This window comes from Lissotriton vulgaris, chromosome 3_1 (genome assembly GCF_964263255.1).
Source record: "Lissotriton vulgaris chromosome 3_1, aLisVul1.2, whole genome shotgun sequence".
NCBI lineage: Eukaryota > Metazoa > Chordata > Amphibia > Caudata > Salamandridae > Lissotriton > Lissotriton vulgaris.
In genome coordinates this window covers 1,670,446,473-1,670,468,565 of record NC_141689.1, presented here as the reverse complement: position 1 = coordinate 1,670,468,565, position 22,093 = coordinate 1,670,446,473, and the positions used below count along the sequence as shown (strand labels likewise).

Here is a 22,093-nt window from a genome sequence, read left to right as displayed (position 1 = left end):
TTGGCATACAAGGATCTGCTCTCAAATGGATCTGTTCCTTCATCATGGGAAGAACCCAAAGGGTCAGGTTGACACTCCTCATATCAGGGACCAAGAAACTGATATGCGGAGTCCTACAGGGATCGTCACTCAGCCCTACCCTTTTCAGCATATACATGTCCCTACTCGCCGACAAGACATCAGTCATTCCTACACCCAATGATACCCAACACACCTGCTCCCTGACTGACAAGACAACCACCACCAGAAACAACTTCTCCAACTGCATGACCATGGTAGCAGACTAGATGCGAACAACTGCCTGTATCTCAACTCCAACAAGACAGAAGTAATGGTCTTCTGCAACAAAAATGTCCCCATTGGACTCCACCTGGTGGCTTTGGAGATAGGACCAACACCCACACCAACAGACAACCCAAGAAATATAGGGATCATTCTAGATGACAAGCTCAACATAGCAGCTCAAGTCAATGCAGGGCACACCTCCTCCTTCCACATCCTACATATGCTGTAAAAGATCTTCACATCGTTGCCTCAGAACACCGAAGTACCATCACACAACCGGGTGGACTACTGCGCCACTCTCTATTTCAGAATCTCCTAGCAACTCTAACACAGACGCCAGACCATCCAGAACACTGTTGCAAACTCATACTCGACCTCCCATGCCACACCCACATCACACTGCACCTCAAAAAGCTTCACTGACACCCCCATTCACAAGCACAGCCAATTCAAACTTCTCACACACACAGTACCAGAATACCTGAACAGCCACATACTTTCACCAACCCACTAGAAACCTATGCTCAGCCTCACTCTCACACACTCCCTGCATTCACAATAGCAAAACTGAAGGTCACTCATTCTCCTACATTGCACCCAAAACATGGAACAACCTCCCTCAACACACTGGAGCCTCCTCCTCACTTCTTGTTATGTTATGTTAAGGGACTTAAGAGCCAGTACACCAGGCGGTTTCATGGTTCAAGAAGCTGTAGACTTGGCTCTTCGTATGAGCACCTTGGGGAGCACACACCTAGCACCTGGATATCCTCATGGGTAAATAGTGCGCTATACAAATCGACATAGCATAACATAACCAGCTGTGATGAAGAAGTGGAGGATTACCTACTAAATAGTCACTCCTACCTTCGGCAGGAGTCTTGACCAAAGCATTGATACCACTTTCCAGCACCCTGATTAATACCTCCTTCTGAGTGCCTGGTTTGTCAGCCAATGTTGCTTAAGCAGTGTCTGATATTTAAAGTAGGTACCTGGTTTACTACTGTAGTGGTGTTGCAATGCTTTTTCCCACCTCCCTCACATCATATTACCAAAGTTTTCCTCCCTATCTGACCCGCCTGTTGATGGTAAGGACTCTTGTTATTGCTTTCTGTGCAAACATTTACAGCAATCCATACATCTGCCTTTGAATTTGCCACAAGTCTGTGAGTCAGGCTTTCTTTGACTAATTCTAGGTAATGTTTTGTTTTCCTACTTGGTGAACAGTTATTTATAGACTTCTTTTTACCACTGACCATATGCTTCTTTTAAGAGAGGCATGTAATCAAATTAATATCTCCCATGCTGTTCTTTTTATCAACTCATTCTGTTTGGTCAGTATTTTTACATAGTACAGGTATGATTGTACAAATTCCTCTTTACTCTTATGACCCAGAATGACATGAGAGTGGACAGATACCTGTAGAGTTTGCCACAGACATTTAATAGAGATTAATGAAGCTATATGTTGTGCTCTGGGCCATTCATCAGGTGCCATGTAAACCAATTTGTTTGTGTCTCCGAGACTACGTTTGAGCGCACAGCAACACCTCTTTTAATTGTGGTTGGCACTACCTGTTGGCTGGAGAGGGGATGAGATCTTTCTTAGAGGAAGACCTGCCTATCAACATAGGATGTATATAGGATGCATTCTGCACTGATGGGGATGCTTACCATCCTCTATCTACCAGAGGGGAAATTGCGAATAAGTGCTTCTGACCTGCTGTTTGGTATTTATTGATCCTGTGGTTACAGTCACTGTATTTTCAATACTCTGGAAATTGTGTTCCCATAACCAATATTTATTTTACAAAAGTATACATAACAGGCAAAATCCTTGAACCAACTTCCAACACACAACTTGTCAGAGTAATATAACACTTTATCACACTCCGATAAACCACCACCTCAGCTTTTAACTCCAACAGCTACACCTTAGTTGGTGTAATTATTTATAGACGGTCTACCCCTCCCTCAGTGCTACACTCATGAACCAATCTCTCGGTGATGGAAAAGTTGCCCTTGACAATGAAAAGCTTCCTGAACAGTTAGAAATCAAGTTACCTCAGTCCACAATCCAAGGAGTTGGGAGAGTTAACTGGTAACCACCCTGATGAGAAAGATCTAATAATGAAACAAAGGTAAAAACATATACTCCACCTAAGCTAAAGGTGGGAAAAGGCAAAACTTTTTTTATATGTAACCCACACCCACTCTAGTAGTGGCATGCTTCACCATCAGGTGTTATTGCAGAAATTCATGGGACAAAGATCAGTATTACCAGGAGTCATAAGACAAAGGATGCATATGGCTCAAAATGTTTGAAACATTACCCGTTTGAAAGCATAAGGACACAATATGTACCTATAAATCAGAATGTATGAATGAAAATACAACATACAGTGAAAAAAACAACCCAGGCGGTAACAAAGGATTGCCCACACAATGGTGGTAGGACAGAAACTAAGACTGAAAAGCTTCCAGTGAATAACTTATTTTTATTAAGCAATTTATTTTATAATTCATAAAACATAAACATTGAAATGTACATCATTTAAAAGACAGACAAAAGATTTTTTTTAAAAACCACACTTTATGAAGTTATAAAACCGTTTCTAAATGACTTGGAAATTATGACATAACCATGAGTTAAATAATACAACACTTGTGAATTCTTTAGCAGTGAGCTTTGTGTCGACGCGCGTTTCGGCGGCCAGCGCCTTTCTCAAGACAGAACTCCGTATTCTGTAAATTAAGAGTACAATTTAGTATTCAAGTTACAAAATCCTATTCATTCAACGATAGAGTACAGCATTGAATTTAACTAAAACCAGATTTAAATAACAAACAAAGATTATACAAGAATTGCATCATTATTTTTCTTAAAATATTCAAAATAAAAAGGAAGCTGTGCAGAGTAGCTAAGTCCTATATTTAAAGCAATCAAAAACCCAATTAGATGGAAGGTAGGATGGTAGGCCTCTACTTTAAGCCCAAAAATTGGCTTAATTTAACTTGGAATGAATAGTATATTTGTGGTAAGTAATCAATAGAAGGATAAGTAACCACAGAATTTTAAGTAACTCATCCTTAACTTAATAATAGAGGACAAGGAACAAGTGGGCCAAATAACACAGAAATCATAAAGAAGGTGATATAAAAACAACAGAGCCCAGATAAGCTATAGGTAATTTATACAGGATAGAACAAAGATGCATTGCTAGGGATGATAACATAACTAACAGTGTTATAGATGGACTCTACCATTCTAAACATGTGAAGTTATTTTCCTGTATTAACTGCACTGGGTTGTCATCCCTAACGAGCTCTATAATTTTACAACGTCATATTAGCTGAAATGGTTTAAAAATAAAAGGTATTAGCTTTTCAGCACATTATTCATAGTCAAATATGCAATTTGTTTCTCCAAATTATAGATCGTGCTTACTGTAAGACTCAATGAAATTCTTCATATTTAATGGAGGTTTTGTGAGACAAAATGATTTATAGCTAAGAGGGAGAAAAAATACAACATATCCTCTGTTTTTCAGGTACTTCATTTACACAGCATGTGCACCAAGTATTTTTTTGCATGCACAAGTTTATCTTCTGTATGTAACGCATTTACCTGTAAAATTGGCAGTGGTGAGTCACTGGGGGAACTTTTTTCCTGCTACTGCCCTGAAGAATGCCCTGGACCTCTAGAGGCCAATAGAGTATGGCAGAGACATGTTGGCGATTACAAATTAGGGTCATAGGTCATCAGTATCCTTATTGCCCCTCATATTCTTAGTTTTAACTGTGCCCAGTAACCCTGCGAATAAAGCGATGCCTTTGGGTGAATGAGGACATTTAAAAAAAAATTGACCACCTACAAAATCTCCTTATTGAGCTCCTTGAAATATGGTCGACCCCACCCTGACCTTTAGGAGTCAGGGTGAACCCAATGATAAAGCATGGCCCCTACTAGTGTGGGTGAAGGTTATATATAATACGGTTTTGCCTTTCCCCACCTTTAGCTTGAGTTTTTCCCTTTGTTTCCTTATTAGATCTTTCTCATTAGGAAGGATACCAGTTAAGTCTTAGTTTATCACATAGAGAGTATGCATCCCATGTTCTTTCATAGTTGAAAGGATCTCTTTACCTTTCTAGGATCAGAACTCCCACTCCTGATCTGAAAGTGTTAGACATCCCCTGCCAATTTACATTCTTCACAAGGCAGTCCCATACATGGCTCACTGACCATCATGTTCTTACAGAGTCTGCATAGGCTTGCAGCAACCACCAGGTGGAGCTCCAGGCTTCTACTCCTAATCCCCGAGATCACCTACATTGAATAGCGCAGCACACATACTTTCCAAATGTTTGATTGTTAGTCTTTAGACTAAGTGTCTCCAAAAAGACAAACCTATAAATGGCTAAGCTAGAAAATCACTAAGGAACAGCAACATCTAGAAGGATTGCCCTTAACTGACCATTGGCAGTCTCATCATCCTTTTGAGGTACATGTATTTCATAAACTTAATAAAATGTGCTCAATTGCCACTGAGATTTTTTTTAGTACACGGGTTACTTTCACAACATCAGCTCCCTCCATGTCACAGATTACTTTAGCAGTGAATTAAAAGCTTAAAATACTATTTTCCAGAGTATTTTGTCTACACATTTCGCGTGTCTCTGTTTTCTAGAATTTAGAGATCACTGTGCCACATGAGCCACACATGGAAGGGTGCTGTGCCACAAATCGGAAAATACATGTTCTCCGCTTCATTACATGCCTATACTGATGTTTCTGTTCCTACTCCCTTGAGAAGGCCAACATTTTAGAGATACATTTAGAGGTTTCACCATTTGCAGCCTCGCAGGCACAGTGCATCATCATTTCTAAGGCTGTTGTCCGTGTGCTAGCTAATTCTGTTTGCTATAATGTGTCCACTTGTGGTTAGAATTATCCTTGTATTTGTGGTGTATTTGTTAATGCCAAGGCCTGCCTACTGGTGCATTGTCTCAGGCAGCCTAGCACACATCTAGCGGGGCAGCTACCCATCTCAGCCAATAATAAGTAGTTCTTTTTGTGGTTCTCCTGCTGGAACCTTTTGCAATATATCTCCAAAGTAGCCAGGCTTCTATGGATAGCAAGCTCCACAATCATCATAACCCCTAATCCCCCCCCCCCCCCCATGGCACCTTTGTACAACGCTTTCCCACTTTTTCAGAGAAAAGATCAGGAAACTTTACACCACCTTAGAACCTCAGCCTTTTCCCCTCCACAATCACAGCCCTCTTGCTCATAGAGAATAACCCTAAAACACCACCATCACCACCTGGCACACCATCATCATGCTAGAAATCACAATGACCTTGAGCTCCATCCACTCAGAAGCACCATCAATATCCTGCCCATACCTCAGTTCTAAAAAGACTGAACCCCATCAGTGCAGCTCCTTCATCACAGCCACTTGCCCAGATACCTGAAAACATGTGTCAATACTTTAACTAATGAGCTCAAAATGTTGAGAAGCAGGATCCAGGGCTGTGAGTCCCACAGAACTGCAGGACAAAGAAAATATTCATAGGACAAAATTCTAAGTCAAAATCATAAAGGCTTGATCAAATTTAAGAGATATTACAGAAGGCACAAATAGTTAATTAGATTCAATATCTACATCAATAATGTATCAAACTAAGCACGTTTCCTGAGATCATTACAATAGGTAATTCTCAAAAGCAAGTACATAGGTAGAATCAAAATATAGTTCAGCAAAGGACTTGGATAAACCTACTAAATTCACAAGTCAAGGAAAGTCTAAATCTAATCTTAAAAAAGGACTGAGATGTAGTCTGCCGCCAACAATCTAAGTACAAAGTCAGATAGCAGTCTAACATAGAGACTGCTCAGATTCAAAGGCAAGAAAAGCCTGCCACACAGACTTTTGGATTTCTGTATAAAAAGTGATAAATATTTAAAACTATAAAAATATATTTTTGATACTATTCACTTTTTGTTGTTGTTGAAACCCCTTGGTTACCCTCCTGAATTGAGTGATCATAGTTATGACACTGTTGATTGAAAAATTTATACTGTGAATGATTCCTACCTGGACATTTAGCTTATATTATTTACATTACCCAGTCCTGGTGGGACTATTGGGTGGCTCTGTTCTAGTACACATACCACAAAGGGCACAATATCTAGGTTTCAGACAGTGAAAAACTACATACTTGACAAGGTGAGATTTAGCATCATAGGGCTGTACTAACAAGGATACATTATATGAACCAGTCAACACTGAAGAAATTGTGTTATGAGAAACATAAGATAGATAATAATTTGGAACCCTTCACCCTACAAACGAGGGGAATGGCATTGCATTATTGAAGTAAATAAAGTGCAATAAGCCATGTAAGCAATGAGTGAAGCAGAGTTGTGCCCTGGGCAGCAGACCTTGAAATTGTTATTTGCTTGTGAAACGCAAATTTAAACATTTTATTTACAACATCTAGAGCACCATGAAATGAAAATCTCCTTTGTTTTTTAAATGGAAAAGAACACCAGCTAGAGATGTGAACTAGGGCATTCCTTCATAAAAATAAAGAAAACACCTTTTGTCTATAAATTAAAAAGTGCAAGTCAGTGAGAACAGGCTAATATCTAGTAATGTTGACTTAGGCCTTGCAATGTGATATTCAACAACAGCTAAATAGGCATTATTTTCCCATTATTAAAAAATGCTCCCACTTGCGTCACAATACTAGCCCTCCAGAAGAAACCCTCAGCAAACCCCAAAACACTGAACTGCCAGCCGATCTCCTTCCTACCCTACCCTACCCTGCTAATGTTATGGAAAACAATCATCAAGGTGGACTAGCTGACAACCTAATAGAGAGGCACCTTCTTCATCCCTCCCAATCTGGATTGATGCCCAACCACAACACCAAGACCACCCTCACTACTGCCACAGACCGCATCCCAGTGACCAGGGTCAGAGGAGACACAGCAGCCTTTATCCTACTTTACATATCTGCCCCTTTGAACACAGTCTTCCACACCATCCTCATTCAATGCCAAACAGGAACTGCCATATAAGGCCATACCCTCCGCTTGATCTGCTCTTTCCTCATCGGGCCTACCAAGCTAATCAGCTTAGCCCCCTAAAGCTCAACTGACACCAACTTCCTCAGTCCACACGGAACCTTTTGCTAACCTCACAGGACCCTAGGATTCAACATCATCTCCTATGCCAATGACACCCAGATCACCCTTTTCCTTTTAGATGCAACATCTAGCGCCTCAACATACTTCATCGCCTGCATGTCTGAAGTCGTCGATTGGATGAAACCATCTGTCAAAGTCAACACAGACAAAACTGATGTGGTACCTTGCTGTTGAACAACAGATCATGAGTCAACATTCATATATCCATCAGGGCTGCTCCGGGACTGCTACAATTTAGGAAGGAACTAAGATACACCTCATAAAAGAACACCACACTTTGACATATTAACAGCTCACTACCAAAACTCTTCTTCCCATATGCAAATAAAACATACAGGCATATTTGAGCAGCTGATGAGTACCTCTGATTTCTCTTCAGGAACTGAGGAGTGCTCTCTGGTAGCTCAGGTGTTCACTTTGTGTAGGGGAGACCTATTGCTTTGGGAGCATATTCTTTTATTGATCATCCAGCGGTGCTGTTCATGGTTGACCAGTACCTTGTTACCAACTAACCAGAAATAAGACTTTTGTGGTTTAGGGTGCTCACTTGTACCTTTAAGATGTTGCTTTCACTGGTCAGATTGTGCCATTTGTCCCAACTCGAGATGCTACCTTTTTGCTATGCAGGTACCATGTGTACTTTCATTTGAATTGCTTCTATGTTTTACCGTTTATGTACGGTTTAGATGTTTGACCATCTCTATTATAAACTGTCAACTTTGCAGCCATTTTTGAAAGAGACTTATCCTATGTTGTGTTGTTGATACTGGTTTGCCAACTCCAACCCTTTATAGACCCAGTAACATTGTAATTACTTGTTACACACAGCATCAGCTATATTCTGTTTCAAGTATTCTTAAAGTTTCAGGAACACTAGAACTGTGTTGAGATGTACGTGCATTACAACTACTCAAACCCTATTCCTAGTGCATAGTTAATGGCCCTGGGTTTCAGTGTAGTGTTGTTTTTTCACTGTATTTTAGTTTAGTGTTTTGTGAACTATATCTACTTTTGGAACCCAACATTTGTTACGTATGATTAGATATGAGTTTTATTGCAAAGGGCATAAGTGTTTTTTACTATATGCAGATGAGCCTTACACCACTTCCTTGAACTGGCCTTAACTACTCGACCCCTCAGAGACCAGGTGGGTTAGTGCAGCTAACCTTCCATATCAGATCCTGAGTTTGGAGGCCTAGTTATTAGAGGCCCTCATTATTCACCCTTTTCGAGTGCTTAGTGGCACCTGCCTGTCCTCAATGCCAATCCGAACACTATTGTAGGACCCTAGCAAGCAAATCTTTTACTGGCAGCTTAATCCTGTTTCTCGCTCAGGGAAGGTTAGAGAACCTAAGTTGAATAGTATGCCCTTTATAAATCAGACAGATAAAGATGGTCGATTTGTAAGGTTTATGACTTCTAGTGAGAGATGGCTGCTCAGTGCAGTCATGGCATCCCTAGGCTTTGTCTCCAAACTATTGAGCAAACTTGTGTGGGGCGGTTATCAGTGTCCTATTTTTGAAGCCCTGAACCCTTGAAATGACTTGTGCATTGAACCTGATAAATGTATATGAACAGTCTTGAATACAGTTAGCTTGACATTCTTATGGCCATTTGCATGCTTAAGGGCAAGATTGTAGTAGCTCCCATCTGGTGATGACCTTGAGCTCCACAGAGACCATCTGTGCTCCTATGTGAATTCATGTGAAGCCAGCTGACTAATTAAGAAAACAAATGGTGTGGATGATTGTATGCGTTTAAGGTTCAAGCATCATAATAACTGATGCAAACATGATGCATTGTCGTATAGTCTTATTTCTGAAAATGTTTGCTGCAGAAAGTGTACTTTTAATGCAAGCTGGAGATGGAAAGTTTAACGACTAACAAACCAATTAATCTAAACCTATTGGAAGATTAGTGGCTTGCACTGTAGGATCTCAATTTCATATGGTTAATACAGAACACTTCTACTAATGCCTAATGCAAATGACTGCCTTCGACAAAACACATCACAAGGGTATTTCTAAGGATTCTAGTTTAAAACCATGCTAGCCACAGATAATCAAGAGTTGTCCCTTTTATGAGGCAATCCGGGTCTGACACTACATTGCTGACACTTCATTGCTGAACAAATTCTTATTGGAAGGAGAAGTTAAGGATTATATGCTAACTTGACATGATCCCAGCACAAAAAACATGTTTAGCTCATTTCCAAAGAATTCCCATTATTGCACACAGGGATATGTATAATAAAAGAACCTGTGAGCATTTTATGGGGGCAGGGGTATGGATTTCCAGACCAGCCCTTCATGCAGTGCTATCACCAGGATAATTTATTATTTATTCAAGACTTTGATATAGCACTAGCTAGACCCGAAGGTATCAGAGAGGTTTACAATAGTAAATGTTCACATCAAAAACATGTATAGGCAGTGCAGCAGAGTCACCGCACATAAAATCAGTGGTTGAGCACGAGGGAGGAAGAATAATAAGAAAGGCCAACTTGACAGCCTAGTTGGATGATAGATAGTCCGCTAGTTGAGATACCGGTTTAGGAGAAGGTCCTTCAGTTGTCTCTGGAAGCTATAGAATGAAGGATTCGTTCTGATAGCATTCCAGATTTTATGGGCATAGCTTGAGAAAGAGCGAGCCAGTGTTTTTTGTTTGTGGGCTTTACGCAGAATGAGTAGGGTGTTTGAGCTTCTTAGGTTTCTTATCTGACTTGCCTCTTTTAGTTTTGAGGCGAGGGAAGCTAGTTTTTCAGTGTGAAGGGCTTTGTGGGTAAGACCAGCGGTTATGAAGCTGCATCAAGCGTCAATTGGGAGCCATTTCAGTTATTTCAGGGCGGGGGTTATGTAGTCATATTTTTTTTTTATTCCATTGTGGCTGCTGCATTGATTGTGGTTCTGAGGAGGGCAAGGTGGGATTTAGTCTTTCCTGTGAGTGGCGTTCTTTGTAGTTAATCGCTTGAGTGACAGATTTAAGATCATTTGTTGGCAAGTAGGGTTGGATTTTGTTCAGAAGTTTCAGGTTCTTTAAGGCTTTCTTCACGCTATTCTTTGCATGATCTTTCTTGATCAGTTTAGTGTCCAGTGTGATTCCTAGAAAGGTGACGGAGTCAGCTAGGGTTAGAAATCAGTTTAGAGAGTCTATGGAGTTTTTCCATTCTTGCATTAAGGGGGGGGGTCGTTCTGTCTGTGATATGAGGAGAAACTCTGTATTGTCTTGGTTGAATTTTAGGTGGTTCCAAGATAGCCAATGTTAGACTTATTTGAGGGTGGTACTGTTGTCTAGTGAGGAGATTTCCATGTAGAGCCGAGTGTCATCTGTTTATTGATGGAAGAGGGAGGTGTTTGCTTGGTTGAGGATGATGGTGAGGGGTTTTGTGTAAATATTGAACAGTGTGGGCGAGAGGACAGTGCCTTGAGGGATACCCTGGGTTATTATGTTGTATAAGACGTTTGGTTTCTTAATTTGATTTGTTGAAAGCGGTTTTGTAGAAAGGATGTGAACCACCATAGAACCACCTCATCTGCACTTATCCTTTTTTCAGAGGTAATCCAGAATAAGCTTTTGGGCAACTGTGCGGAAGGCTACTGATAGGTCTAGGAGTAGGAGCAGGCAGCATCTGCCTGTATTCAGAGATTTGTGTAAGTCATTTACTATGTTCAAGATAGCTGTTTTCTTGCTGCAGCCTTTCCTGAAGCACGATTGGTGCAGGTCCAGGATATTGTTGACACATCTCTAGAGTTTTGACTAGGAAGGAGAGATTGGAAACTGGTCTGAAGTTATAGAAGTCGATCAGGTCAACTCTGTTTTTGTAAGCATTGGTGTGACTTGACTGGGTTTTGAGACAGTTTGTCATCACTCCAGTCATAAGGGTCTATATATAATAATCTTAGTCCAGAGGGAGGCTAGGATAGGATTGAGTTTTTTCTTAGCAGGGAGGCTGGAAGGGGGGTTCCGCTAGGTGGGTGGAGGGCTTAGACGTAGTCAGCAGGGCAGATATGTCAATCTCAGAGAGTGAGCTGTATACCTTCCAGCTTCTAGGAGGTAAGTGGATCCTTGGATTCAGTTGCATCTGTTGTCCTGTAGCGTGATCATTGCTGGAGTTGCTGTGGAGAGAGGGAGTGGGGTTGTTTATTTCTCGGTCATCAAGTGAGAGCTTGATCTTCGTGATTTTATCGTTATTGAAATTGGTGAATTTGTCACACCGTTGTTTGTATATTTGAGTATTTTGTAAGACTGGCTTGGAGGTTTGTTGATTGATCTTGAAGATCTCTCTGGGGCAGTTTTTTGCCTCATCATGAGTGTTGCAGAAGAAGGAGGCTTTTTTTTATTTATGATTTCTTTTTTACATATTTCCTGTAATACTTCTGTAGCTGTTCAATGTGGGCTGTAGCTGTTCAAGGTGGGCTGTTGATGGATTTGTTCACCAGAGTCTTTCAGCCGCTCTGAGCTGTCTTCTTTCAGTATTAAGGTCTTTGTTGAACAAGGATCTCGAGGGTATGTTTATCAATTTTTTTTGATTCAGCAGGGCCACTTAGTCCAGGATGGAGGACATTAATGCGTTGTAGCGAGTGGTAAGTTCAGTTGTTGAGAGGTCCTTTGATGAGGGCGGTAGTAGTCACAGAATTTTTTCTTCAAGGTCCACTAGAGGGACTTGTGGTGGTAAGCAGTGGGTAAGCAGTACTAGAGTACTAGAGGGACTTAACTTGCTTATGTTTCTCGTCCATTAGAAGTATTTTTTGTGTGTGAGTTGGTGGGGGTTGAGTTTGAAAGGATCACTTTGGCTGTGCTAGGGGTTATCTTGCTATACGCACCGATGCTGGGGGTAAGAATCTGGCCCATAGGCTGTTCGTCGTTTTAAGCTCAACATGTCTGTTGGTTGGATGGAGTTATCTAGTTGCTACATGGATGCCTCCGGGTAACCTGGCTGTATGGTTTGGTTGCTCAGTGTGGAAGAGTGTTTTTTCCTTCTTTGTGGGTGAGGATATGGTAGAGACCTTGGTCTACCTGTTAGTTGTATTGTTGAGCCAGTCAGGCTTTATGTTGGGTTGAGTGAATCCTAGCGAGGTTCCTATCACCTGCACTTCTCCGGGGGATGGTTCTTGTGCACTGACCCACTTACTTTAGTTGAGTAGTTGCTCCTTGTGCTGAGAGGGTTGTTTGTTGAAGGGTCTAGTAGGAGTCTCTGAGTCTGTTTAGATATTGGGGCTGCAATTGCTGTTGGATGTTGATCTGTGGATGGTGTTGGTAAGTTTAAGGCAGTGGATTGGGGTGCAAGACGGGTGACTGGAAGGTTTCACTGAAAAGTGAGTCAAACACTTGAAGGTTAGTGTCCGCTGCTTTGAAGAGGGTTTTGCCATTGTCATGAATTGAGATGGTAGCTTTTGCTTTGAGTGACGGGGTGAGTTATATAAGTTTGAAGCCTTAGGGAACGTAGTGTGAGGCTTCGACTGTCTTGAGGAATCAAAATGTATTCCGCCATTTAGCTGTGCATCTTATGTGGAAGATTATATTGTTCTTAATGACTCCTTTTGAGAAGCAAAAATAGGAGTCCGATATGAGAGTTTCACGGTTGCTCCTTAGAATATTGGATTTTAATTTTTTTGCTCCATTTTTGGATAGGTCAGTTGGGTAGTTGATTCTGAGTGAATTAATTCCGGAAGTGGATAGAGTGGGAGGAAATTAATTATTGTGATCTGACATCTTTCTTTGTTTTTGAGGTCAGCAAGCCAAAATTAGTACTTTAAACTGCAGATGGCCGTAGTGGGATAAGATCCCGAGGGAAAGCAAAAGGTTTGGGGATCCAATTCATGCGTGGGTAGGAGTTGTGACTGCTTCTTGAAAGCGGAGAGCGGTTTATCTGTATATGCCTATTTCATTATGGCTGCCTCTGTTTGCGGCAGTGTCCTGATTAAAGGAAAGAGTCCAGTCCTCTCCCAGGATAATTTCTATCAATACCTTTAGTGTAAGGGGTAGTTTCAGCGTACTGTTAAGATTGTGTTGCCTGTTGTAGTCAGCACAACATTGTGATAACACAAAGCAGTATTGGCTTGAAATATGTGTAATGTCGGCCTAACTTTATTTCTCTGTGCTTTTCCCTCTATCCCTCTACAGGCTTTGCTGGGACACCAGGTTACCTTTCACCTGAAGTGTTAAGGAAAGATCCATATGGGAAGCCTGTTGATATGTGGGCATGTGGTACGTCACTTTATATCCAGGCCTACTCTGCAGAGAAATCGCACATCTTTTCTGTTTTTTTTAATCTCTGCGCTCTTCCTGACCAGTTAATGCATGCTTTATTTATTAACTGTAAATCTGTGTGCTGATGTTTAATTAACACCGGGTTCTTCTGTGACTGTGCAAATCAACTGTGGTAACATAACGGAGTCACGTGGTCCCTTTGGTTCCCTGGATGTCAAGCACTCTGCAGCCTAGATATTGGTCGTCATTCGCAGACCGTTGCACTCTATAGCTCTCTGCCGATGCCGCCCCTTATGGCCAGTGCAAGTCTGTACACTTTTGACAAAAAAGTCGTTCTCTTCAGAATTGAGCTGTGCACCCTGCGTGTGTGTTGGGGGTTTGAGGGAAGTATAAGGCTTTGCCTAAAGGAAGACTTCAGTGGCTACCTCATCCACTTCAAAAGTGGTTCCTTAAAACCAATAGCATTTTACCAACATACTTGGCCAAAGTGCTTTTGCAGCGAAAAGATGGACATCTTTGCTATTTTTGAAATGTTAAATATCTTAATATGAGTAAATACAAGGTAATACGAGATGTTCACATTTCTTCAGCTTTTGGTAGCATATGCCCATCTGTCCCTTCCCCAGAAACCCCTTACGGTATTTTAAATATCACCTACTGGATTTGGGAGAATAAATCAACACATTGTTCACACTTTTCTTTAAGACGGCCTCGTCTTTACCTGCAACCACCTAACTCACCTTGAGTTGATTGAGTCTCTTGCAGTATTTCATATTACATGTTCCACACCCGGGTTAAGCCCAACACCTCACTAAAAAGTAAATCCCATCTCTACCCACTTATTTGGTTGCCCTCACTTTTCAAATTTATGCTTATTGGGAGGGGGAGGAAAGCACTCTAGCTTTAACTCCTTGGCATGCCAAATTTAGAGCAAATTGGTCAAAGAATTCCCAAATTATAAGTGTGTCCCAAAAACCTGGAACAAAAGTACATCAGCATTTAATGTACAGTGTTTTTTTGTGGTTTGGTTAATTTTCAGACTGGGGTAGAGGTATAAGCAATAATGAGCTTGTCCAGTGCATATGCACCAGTCCTCATCTTTTGTACATCTTTGCAAATGAAAAATAACCCAAAGGTGCACACAACTTGTGCATGTGCGCTTGATGCTCACCGAGCCTCTCAAAGTTTATGAAGATTGGGAGAGGTGGGGGTGAAGCAGCATTGCAGCAGGAAATCACTGGGCCAGACCACTTACAGCAATGGGGTATGGTTTGGATTTCTTTTCTTCTCAGCCTTGCCTCATGGCCTGGAAGGGGTAAAGTATGCCTTTAACCATCTCTCTAAGTTGAAAAGCAGAAGGGAAGTATTTTCACAGTATCCTCCTAGTTTTGCCTCATGGTTGGGAGGATTTGGTAAAATCTCCTGCCTTCCCCCAAGTGTGGGGTTTTGGATTTGTGGCACTATGTCCCAATCCGCTCCTTGCCCAAGGACCAGGGGTACTGGCCACCACAAAAAACAAGAACAATAAATTGAGTGTTGGTGGGGTTATTTTGTACAACCTTTACCCTCGCAGGTTAATGTTTATTATAATATGCCCTTTATTACTCCCTTCGAAATGTGGCAGAGTCAGAAAGGAGTGTGAAACATATAACAAATAAAAAAAACAGATAAGCTGTTCGCCGTTATTGTGCTGCCTTCACATTTACAGAGTACCTGTAATGCGCCACCTTCACCCTCTACAAAGCAAGGGGGAAGAAGGGTTAGGGCAACAGGCAGTTGATCTGTCACACTGTTTGCAAAAGGGAACTCCACAACCATTTGTAGGTGAACTACTCCTATAGAAGAAAATGTAATTCCCTAAAAAAAGTGGAGTTAAGTATAACTGGGTATCAGTAGGGGCTATAGCACCATACCTATAAAGACCTGAAATTCACAAGTTAACTCACATAATCTCTCACCCCTGTCCTACTCTCTTATCAATGTCAAATCTTTTCACAAACGAAATGCCATGTTACACAATGTACAATACTAGGAATTACATATATAGTAGTTAGACATGTGTAGAATTCACTTGTTGAATGCAAAAAACATGTAATACCATTATAAATATCCATAGTGCCACAATACACTGGCAATAAGATGTATGTTAAATGTACAATAACTTCAGCACATACATACTCCTACCATTGTCAAACAATGCTTCACACAAAATATCATATTAAAAATGTGCAAAACCAGAAATTTCATCCACAAACTAAACATGGATGGAATCCAAATTTCTAAGATTAAATCCTGCCATACCGTCCTACTGTACCCAAAATAATATCATGCGCTGACTCACAAGTAGTATGTTAAAACGTATAGCACCTCATGACCGTAGAGGGCAATAATTTCCTCAATGTCAGAGTCCGTCAAACAAGTACATATATATTTCCCCAAAAAATGATTATGCAATTTTCAGTTATATTCAGTCTCACTCCATCCACATCAACAAACTCCTGAATATTCTCAGTCTGTCAATGCTGTCTCATTTCCAACTTTCACAAATAATGGCTAGAGGGGGAGTTAAGTATACGTGTTTGTGATGGGAAATTAGGTGAAGGAAGGATCTCAACTTGAATGTTATGTCTTTTCCTGTAGTCATTATTCACATTTTCATGAAATGTATCTTCTGTTTTCAGGAAATAGGCATACAGAGGATTTAACAATAGTACAGCAACATAACTTTGCTCGCTGGTCTCTAATGCACAGTCTTTCAACCATCATCTACATTTCCCTAAACTATACACTGGAACACATCCCATCCCATCATAATTGTGAAGAAAGGAGGAGCAAGTAGGATAACTTATGATTTTAGATAGCAGGCAGAAGAAGAATAAGAGTGTAATGCAACAGAGAAAGATCAGCGTGGGATACGAAGGGGAAATCTGCTGCCATGAATGAGGTGGGAGGTTGTTGTGATTTCAGAACAGTCGATACAATCTCACATTTCATTGTAAATCAGTCAGTAGATTTGTAGAATACTTCTGGTCATCCATGAGGGTATCTAGTCGCTGGAACCATCTAAATGGTTACATTTTGGTGGGCGATGGAGTTGAGGGCATTGAGAGAAACCTCTCTCCTATAGTCACTCGTCGAGAGTCCGATTTGGAATGCCTGTATATGCAGATATCTCGTGTTAATATGCCAGATCACCCCAGTTAAATACTTACATGCATTAAGAGGGCAGAAGGCGGTGATGTGCTTGGCACAGGGTGAATGTTCTGACATGGGCACTTGTATACAGCGAGAAGGTTCCTTAGTTTTGAGGAGGCACATGCAACAGAGGGGACAATTTATAGTTTTCTCGTAACTGAAAAAAGCTGGTACGGGACTCTGATTAATTTTAGTGTTGTCATATTGTAGCCGTGCAATCGCTATCTTGTGTAGTGTTGCAGATTGATGGCTTAGATACCCTAATTCCTGTCAAACAAAATGTGAAGACGACTGTGGTAGAATTATATCTCTGAATGGGGCTGAGTCTTCAGCAAAGTGAGGTAGTGTCTATATTTAGATCCATACATTTTACATAAAAGGAATACAGCTAGTTGAACAAATGAAAAAAGTGGCAGGAAAATAAATAGTCCTATGGCCTGATATTGTAAAGGAGACTCAAGTTACAATGAAGAAGTAATGCTGAAGGTGCAAGATGTCATGTGATCTCTAGTGGATAAAAGGATAAAACACTGCCGTATGGTTGTGTATAAGTGGCCAAGTAAAAAGAAAAATAACAAATGTACTAGTCTATGCTTGGTCTTGGCCAGGAGACTTATTGCCATTGGCTTCAAGGTGTCCTCGAATGGTTAGTGCAGAAGGATTACATTTGTTGATAACCCAGAATTACAAACCTTTGAAGACTGGTTTTCTGTCACCTTTGTTGATGTCAGGATAAAGTGGACTCACGTTCTGTAACAGAATGGAACATTTTACCGCTTTACCAGAGTAGGATATATCTCTAAGGAGAAATAACTTGCAAATGTACTTTGGATAACCCAGATGTGCTTGAATAGCCTTGTTTCTTTATTAAAAAAAATGTGAACAATAAAATGAATATAAAAATGAAATATATAAAACGCCACCGATTCTTTTTCTTTCCCTTCACCGCTATTTGAAAATCACACAATGGGCCACTCCGGCCGTCAGCACTTTAAGTACTGAGGGGTGAGTCGGTCTGATTCATTTTCCAGTGGGGTGGATGTGAAAGAGAAAGGCATGGTATGAGGATGTATTCATGACCTGACATGTTTTGACCTTCTTCTGCATTTTAATAAAACTGCAGGTTCAGTCGAAAGAGACTAACTCTCATTTCTGATTGTAGGTATTCCCCAACTGTTACAGCATCTCACTGACCCGCTTAGGGCAGATATGGCAGATAGGGACCCCGTTGAGGAGATTGCATTTTTTTTCGAATAGAGTCTCGGGGAGCACTCAATGCCTTGCATTCACACGATTAATTGACTTTCAAACAGACATTAAAAAATATTTTTTTAAAACATTTAAATAAGCACTTCATTTTTCAAATTCACAATTGAAAAATTGTGCAATTTACATTGAGCGTAATTGTGAATATGAAAAATGGAGCGCTTATTTGCATACATAAAGGGCGGATGAACTGAGGTTTTATAACAAGATTGAAATAAACATATTAATTCACAAGGATTTTAATTTAAAAAAAATATTTTTAATATGTTTGAATGTCAATTGAGCCCATGGATGTCAGACCCAGTGAATAAATGCTTCCTGGGACTACTACTAGCATCAGGAGCAGCTATTCGAAGTTTTGTTATGTGTACAAAGGGAGCAGCATACACTCCGTGGAAGCACTACAATTAAGTTTTTGAATCTGTGAAATAAGGAGTACATTGTTGGAAAAAACAGTAATTTTTGGTTGAGGTATTTTGCTACGGATGTCTTGGGTTCTGTCCTACTATGGCTCTGCATACTGGGATAGGTGCACCTTATAAACACTTGACTCGGTAGCGAGGGTGAGCAGTCCAAGGAGTCTCGGGAGGTTGCGTTGGGGATAGAAATTCTGAAACTCCACCAATTACACAATAGTTGCAATACTGTAATGTCCAGCTCCACGCTTGTCTTTTCATAAAAATGTAACTATTGTCATCACAGCAGACCTAAATGCAGTTCATATGGAATACGTTAATCTACCAGGAGGCCCCTTGGGGTACTCTACAGCGTGAAACATGGAAATATTCACAATTAAAGCTCATGAGAAGGCTCACCGTGTTGTAGAGGAGAAGCTTTCCAGCATTCTGTCACCTGCCGGTCTACTCATTTCTTGTATGAGGATAGCAATGTTTAGTAAATGATCCCACCAGACTGGACCAGCCTGTCTCCATAATCTTTTCACAACTGTCTGACATGATTTCACTTTCATTCTCACACCATTATCCAAATGGCAGTTCTCAGAAAGGGCTGACTGCACTTCTTTGGCTAGAGTTACACAAACCTCCTCAGAAACGTGGGTAATGTGCTTTCACTCTGTGGAGCTGTTTCACAACTTCTATCCTCTACCATGCAAGCCCAGAGGCAGTTCAACATGGATCCTTCTAATACTAGCATACAAACACACTCATGAACAATGTCTTTCCACCCACTATACATTCGAGATTCACACAGATGTCAGCGGAGGGTCTGGTTACGACACGAGTGGAGCTTTGCTCAAGGTGGTCTTTGTATATCACTCTCATATCCCTGAACAAGAAAAAGGCCTGTCCAGGTACTACCCACAGCCAGCAATACTCACTTCTCACTGTACATGATCAGACACACAGATGTTCACCTCATGCCCACCCAGAGTGTTTTTGGCATCCATCCATAACCTCAGAGCCAGACTTGGGTCTCAATGTCTATTTTCAGCTTAACCCTGCAATGCACATACAGGTGTTCATGCATGCTGAGGATGAAATAGTCAGGGTACAAGATTCCCTTGAGGTTGGGTCACTTGACGCATGGATGCACCTACTTAACCATGCAAAGGTGTATTCAGAGTAGAACATTGTGTTGGATAGTGCAAATTTTTGTTGGGTGAAATTAAACATCTGCTATTCCGTGCTAAGAACTCTTCTGGGTGAACATGCACTTTACAAATGCATGTCATGTTATGTTAATTGTTCTTTCCTTGCAGTACTCTGCTTTTCCTTCTGATTCCATTCCTGTCTCTGTATTGCAATATACTCCTTGCAGTGCTCTTCTTCTCACTCCTTCATATTGAACTCTTCATGTCTTACAGTACGCCACTCATCACTTCTTGAAATTAAATTCCCCAGGATTATAGCTCTCTACCCATTACCATTTAAGATTCACCACCTCATTTCTTAAGATTACACTCCTTACTACTTGAGGTTTTACCCCTTCCTCTTTCATACTTACGAATCTGATCCTCCTACATGACTTAAATCCTTGTTTTACAGTATTCTACTTATCACTGCTTTCAGTACTTTGCAGCTCACTTCTTGAGAGAGAATTTCCCACAGTACTTAACCCCTCATTTTATGTAGTTCTTCAGATACATCTTAACATGTAGAAATCTTTCCCGAAGGATGTCATTGGTATGCATTATAACTTAGACTTTAATGGTGGACCTGGGGAAAACTCATTCACCTAAATGTTGGTGAACGTGTGCAAGGCTCATATTAACCAGAGAATGCAACTATTTAAAATCTCTGTTTTTTTACTATTGCAAGTGAAGTGATAGCCCCTGCCTCAAGACTTAATAATCTGTCTGTTATTTTCCCTCTCTAGGTGTCATTCTCTACATTCTCCTGGTTGGATACCCACCTTTCTGGGATGAGGATCAGCATCGGCTGTACCAGCAAATCAAAGCTGGTGCCTATGATGTACGTAAGGGTAGATTTTTTTAGATGTGTTGTATTGTTGTGAACATTGCAGCAGAGTACGGCGGGCACAGACAATTTGACTGATTCCTCCTTTTTATATTTGCTGATTGACTGAAGGTTTTTTCTGAGGTAGTTTTTTTGCCATTTATGTTGACAAATACTGGACATATTTGGCTGAGAATAATGGATGTATTGTACAACTCTGTATAACACACCTCTAGGTACACAGAATAGTTAACGTGATCTCACTGTAACAGTACAGCCCTCTAAGGTGGTTATTTTTTATGTTTATTTTTGTTAATGAGAGGTGGATTTGAATGGCAAATTTTCATTGTTTGAGTGAATTCTTCTAGTAGTGCATACCACCATCAAAAGTGCATGAAAATAGTATAGGTGAGTGGGATGCAGCAATTTGATATTCCTCCTTTGACTCTCAAGATAGGGGGAGCAAGGAGCCATAAACTTCTCAGAGTGTGGGGGCAGGGAGAGAGCAAGAGCACAGATCTGAAGACAACCAACACACAATAATGCAATGCCCAGCCCAGTGCTTATCTTTTATGAAAAAAGACAGTACTTTAAGTACATACCAAACGTAAATACTGAATAACATGATGAGCGGGCACTATAGAGCTGTGCTCGGTTACATCAAACAGTGATGCGATACCTCCCTCCCCCCATCCCCCATTATCTCATTACTCCTCTTTTTCCTGCTATGGTTTAGTTTCTCTCTGCAGGTTACAAATCTGTACAGAGCAGGCAATAACTAGGCCCAGGTGCAGACAACTCAAAGTTGTCCCACTTGTTAGAACAGCATCTTTGTTCTGTGTCTCTTTCAGTTAGAAAAGTCTTGTGTGGTGTGGTATTCTGGCCCATACATGTTGGTTACTATACCCCGTATGGTGGCTAAGTCCCACGTTGACCTGCTTTTAATTGTATTGAGTTAATTCTACGTAGCACTTGTGGTCTCCCAGCTGAGTTTCTTTGCAATGGCCTCTCTGTTGGATACAAAACCCTTTGGCACACACTATGTACAGGTTATATATTGAAGTTATCACATTTTTATATACGTCAAAAAATAATATACACTCTTGAGTAATTCCAACTCCACACGAGTTTTATATGCCAAATCTTGGACTTCAGGGGTAATTTATTTTCAGATAATTTTCAATGTTCAAACATCAGATTCTTCCCAATAGCCAACACCTGTTTCGTCGAATGTATCGACTTCAGGGCTCTGTGTCTCTCTGTAATCAATATAAAGCACAGCCGTGCTGTAAAGTTGAGGCCGATAGGTCACCCAGTAGGTGGGGATCCCTATGTCCTCAGTACTCAAACTCATACAACACAGAATTTTACCAGAAAACATGTGAAACACCTGATCTGCACACATACACACACCTGACATGCACACATGCACACAGGATGTCTGCCCAAGTTCTGGGCTTTAAATCGCAGCAGAACTTAATACGTTGGGGGCCGATAAATGGCA

The 22,093-nt window shown here is 40.8% G+C and overlaps 1 protein-coding gene across 13 annotated transcripts in view; it reads left to right on the top strand.

Annotated features, from left to right (window-relative positions):
• CAMK2D (calcium/calmodulin dependent protein kinase II delta) overlaps window positions 1-22,093 on the top strand; it is an 806,647-nt gene that overhangs the window by 554,004 nt on the left and 230,550 nt on the right. For all 13 annotated transcript variants that reach the window (XM_086962149.1, XM_086962142.1, XM_086962138.1 and 10 more), the window contains exons 8-9: window positions 13,625-13,708; window positions 20,510-20,604. In XM_086962149.1, coding sequence (XP_086818275.1) covers window positions 13,625-13,708; window positions 20,510-20,604 — 179 coding nt within the window. The remainder of the gene's footprint in view (window positions 1-13,624; window positions 13,709-20,509; window positions 20,605-22,093) is intronic.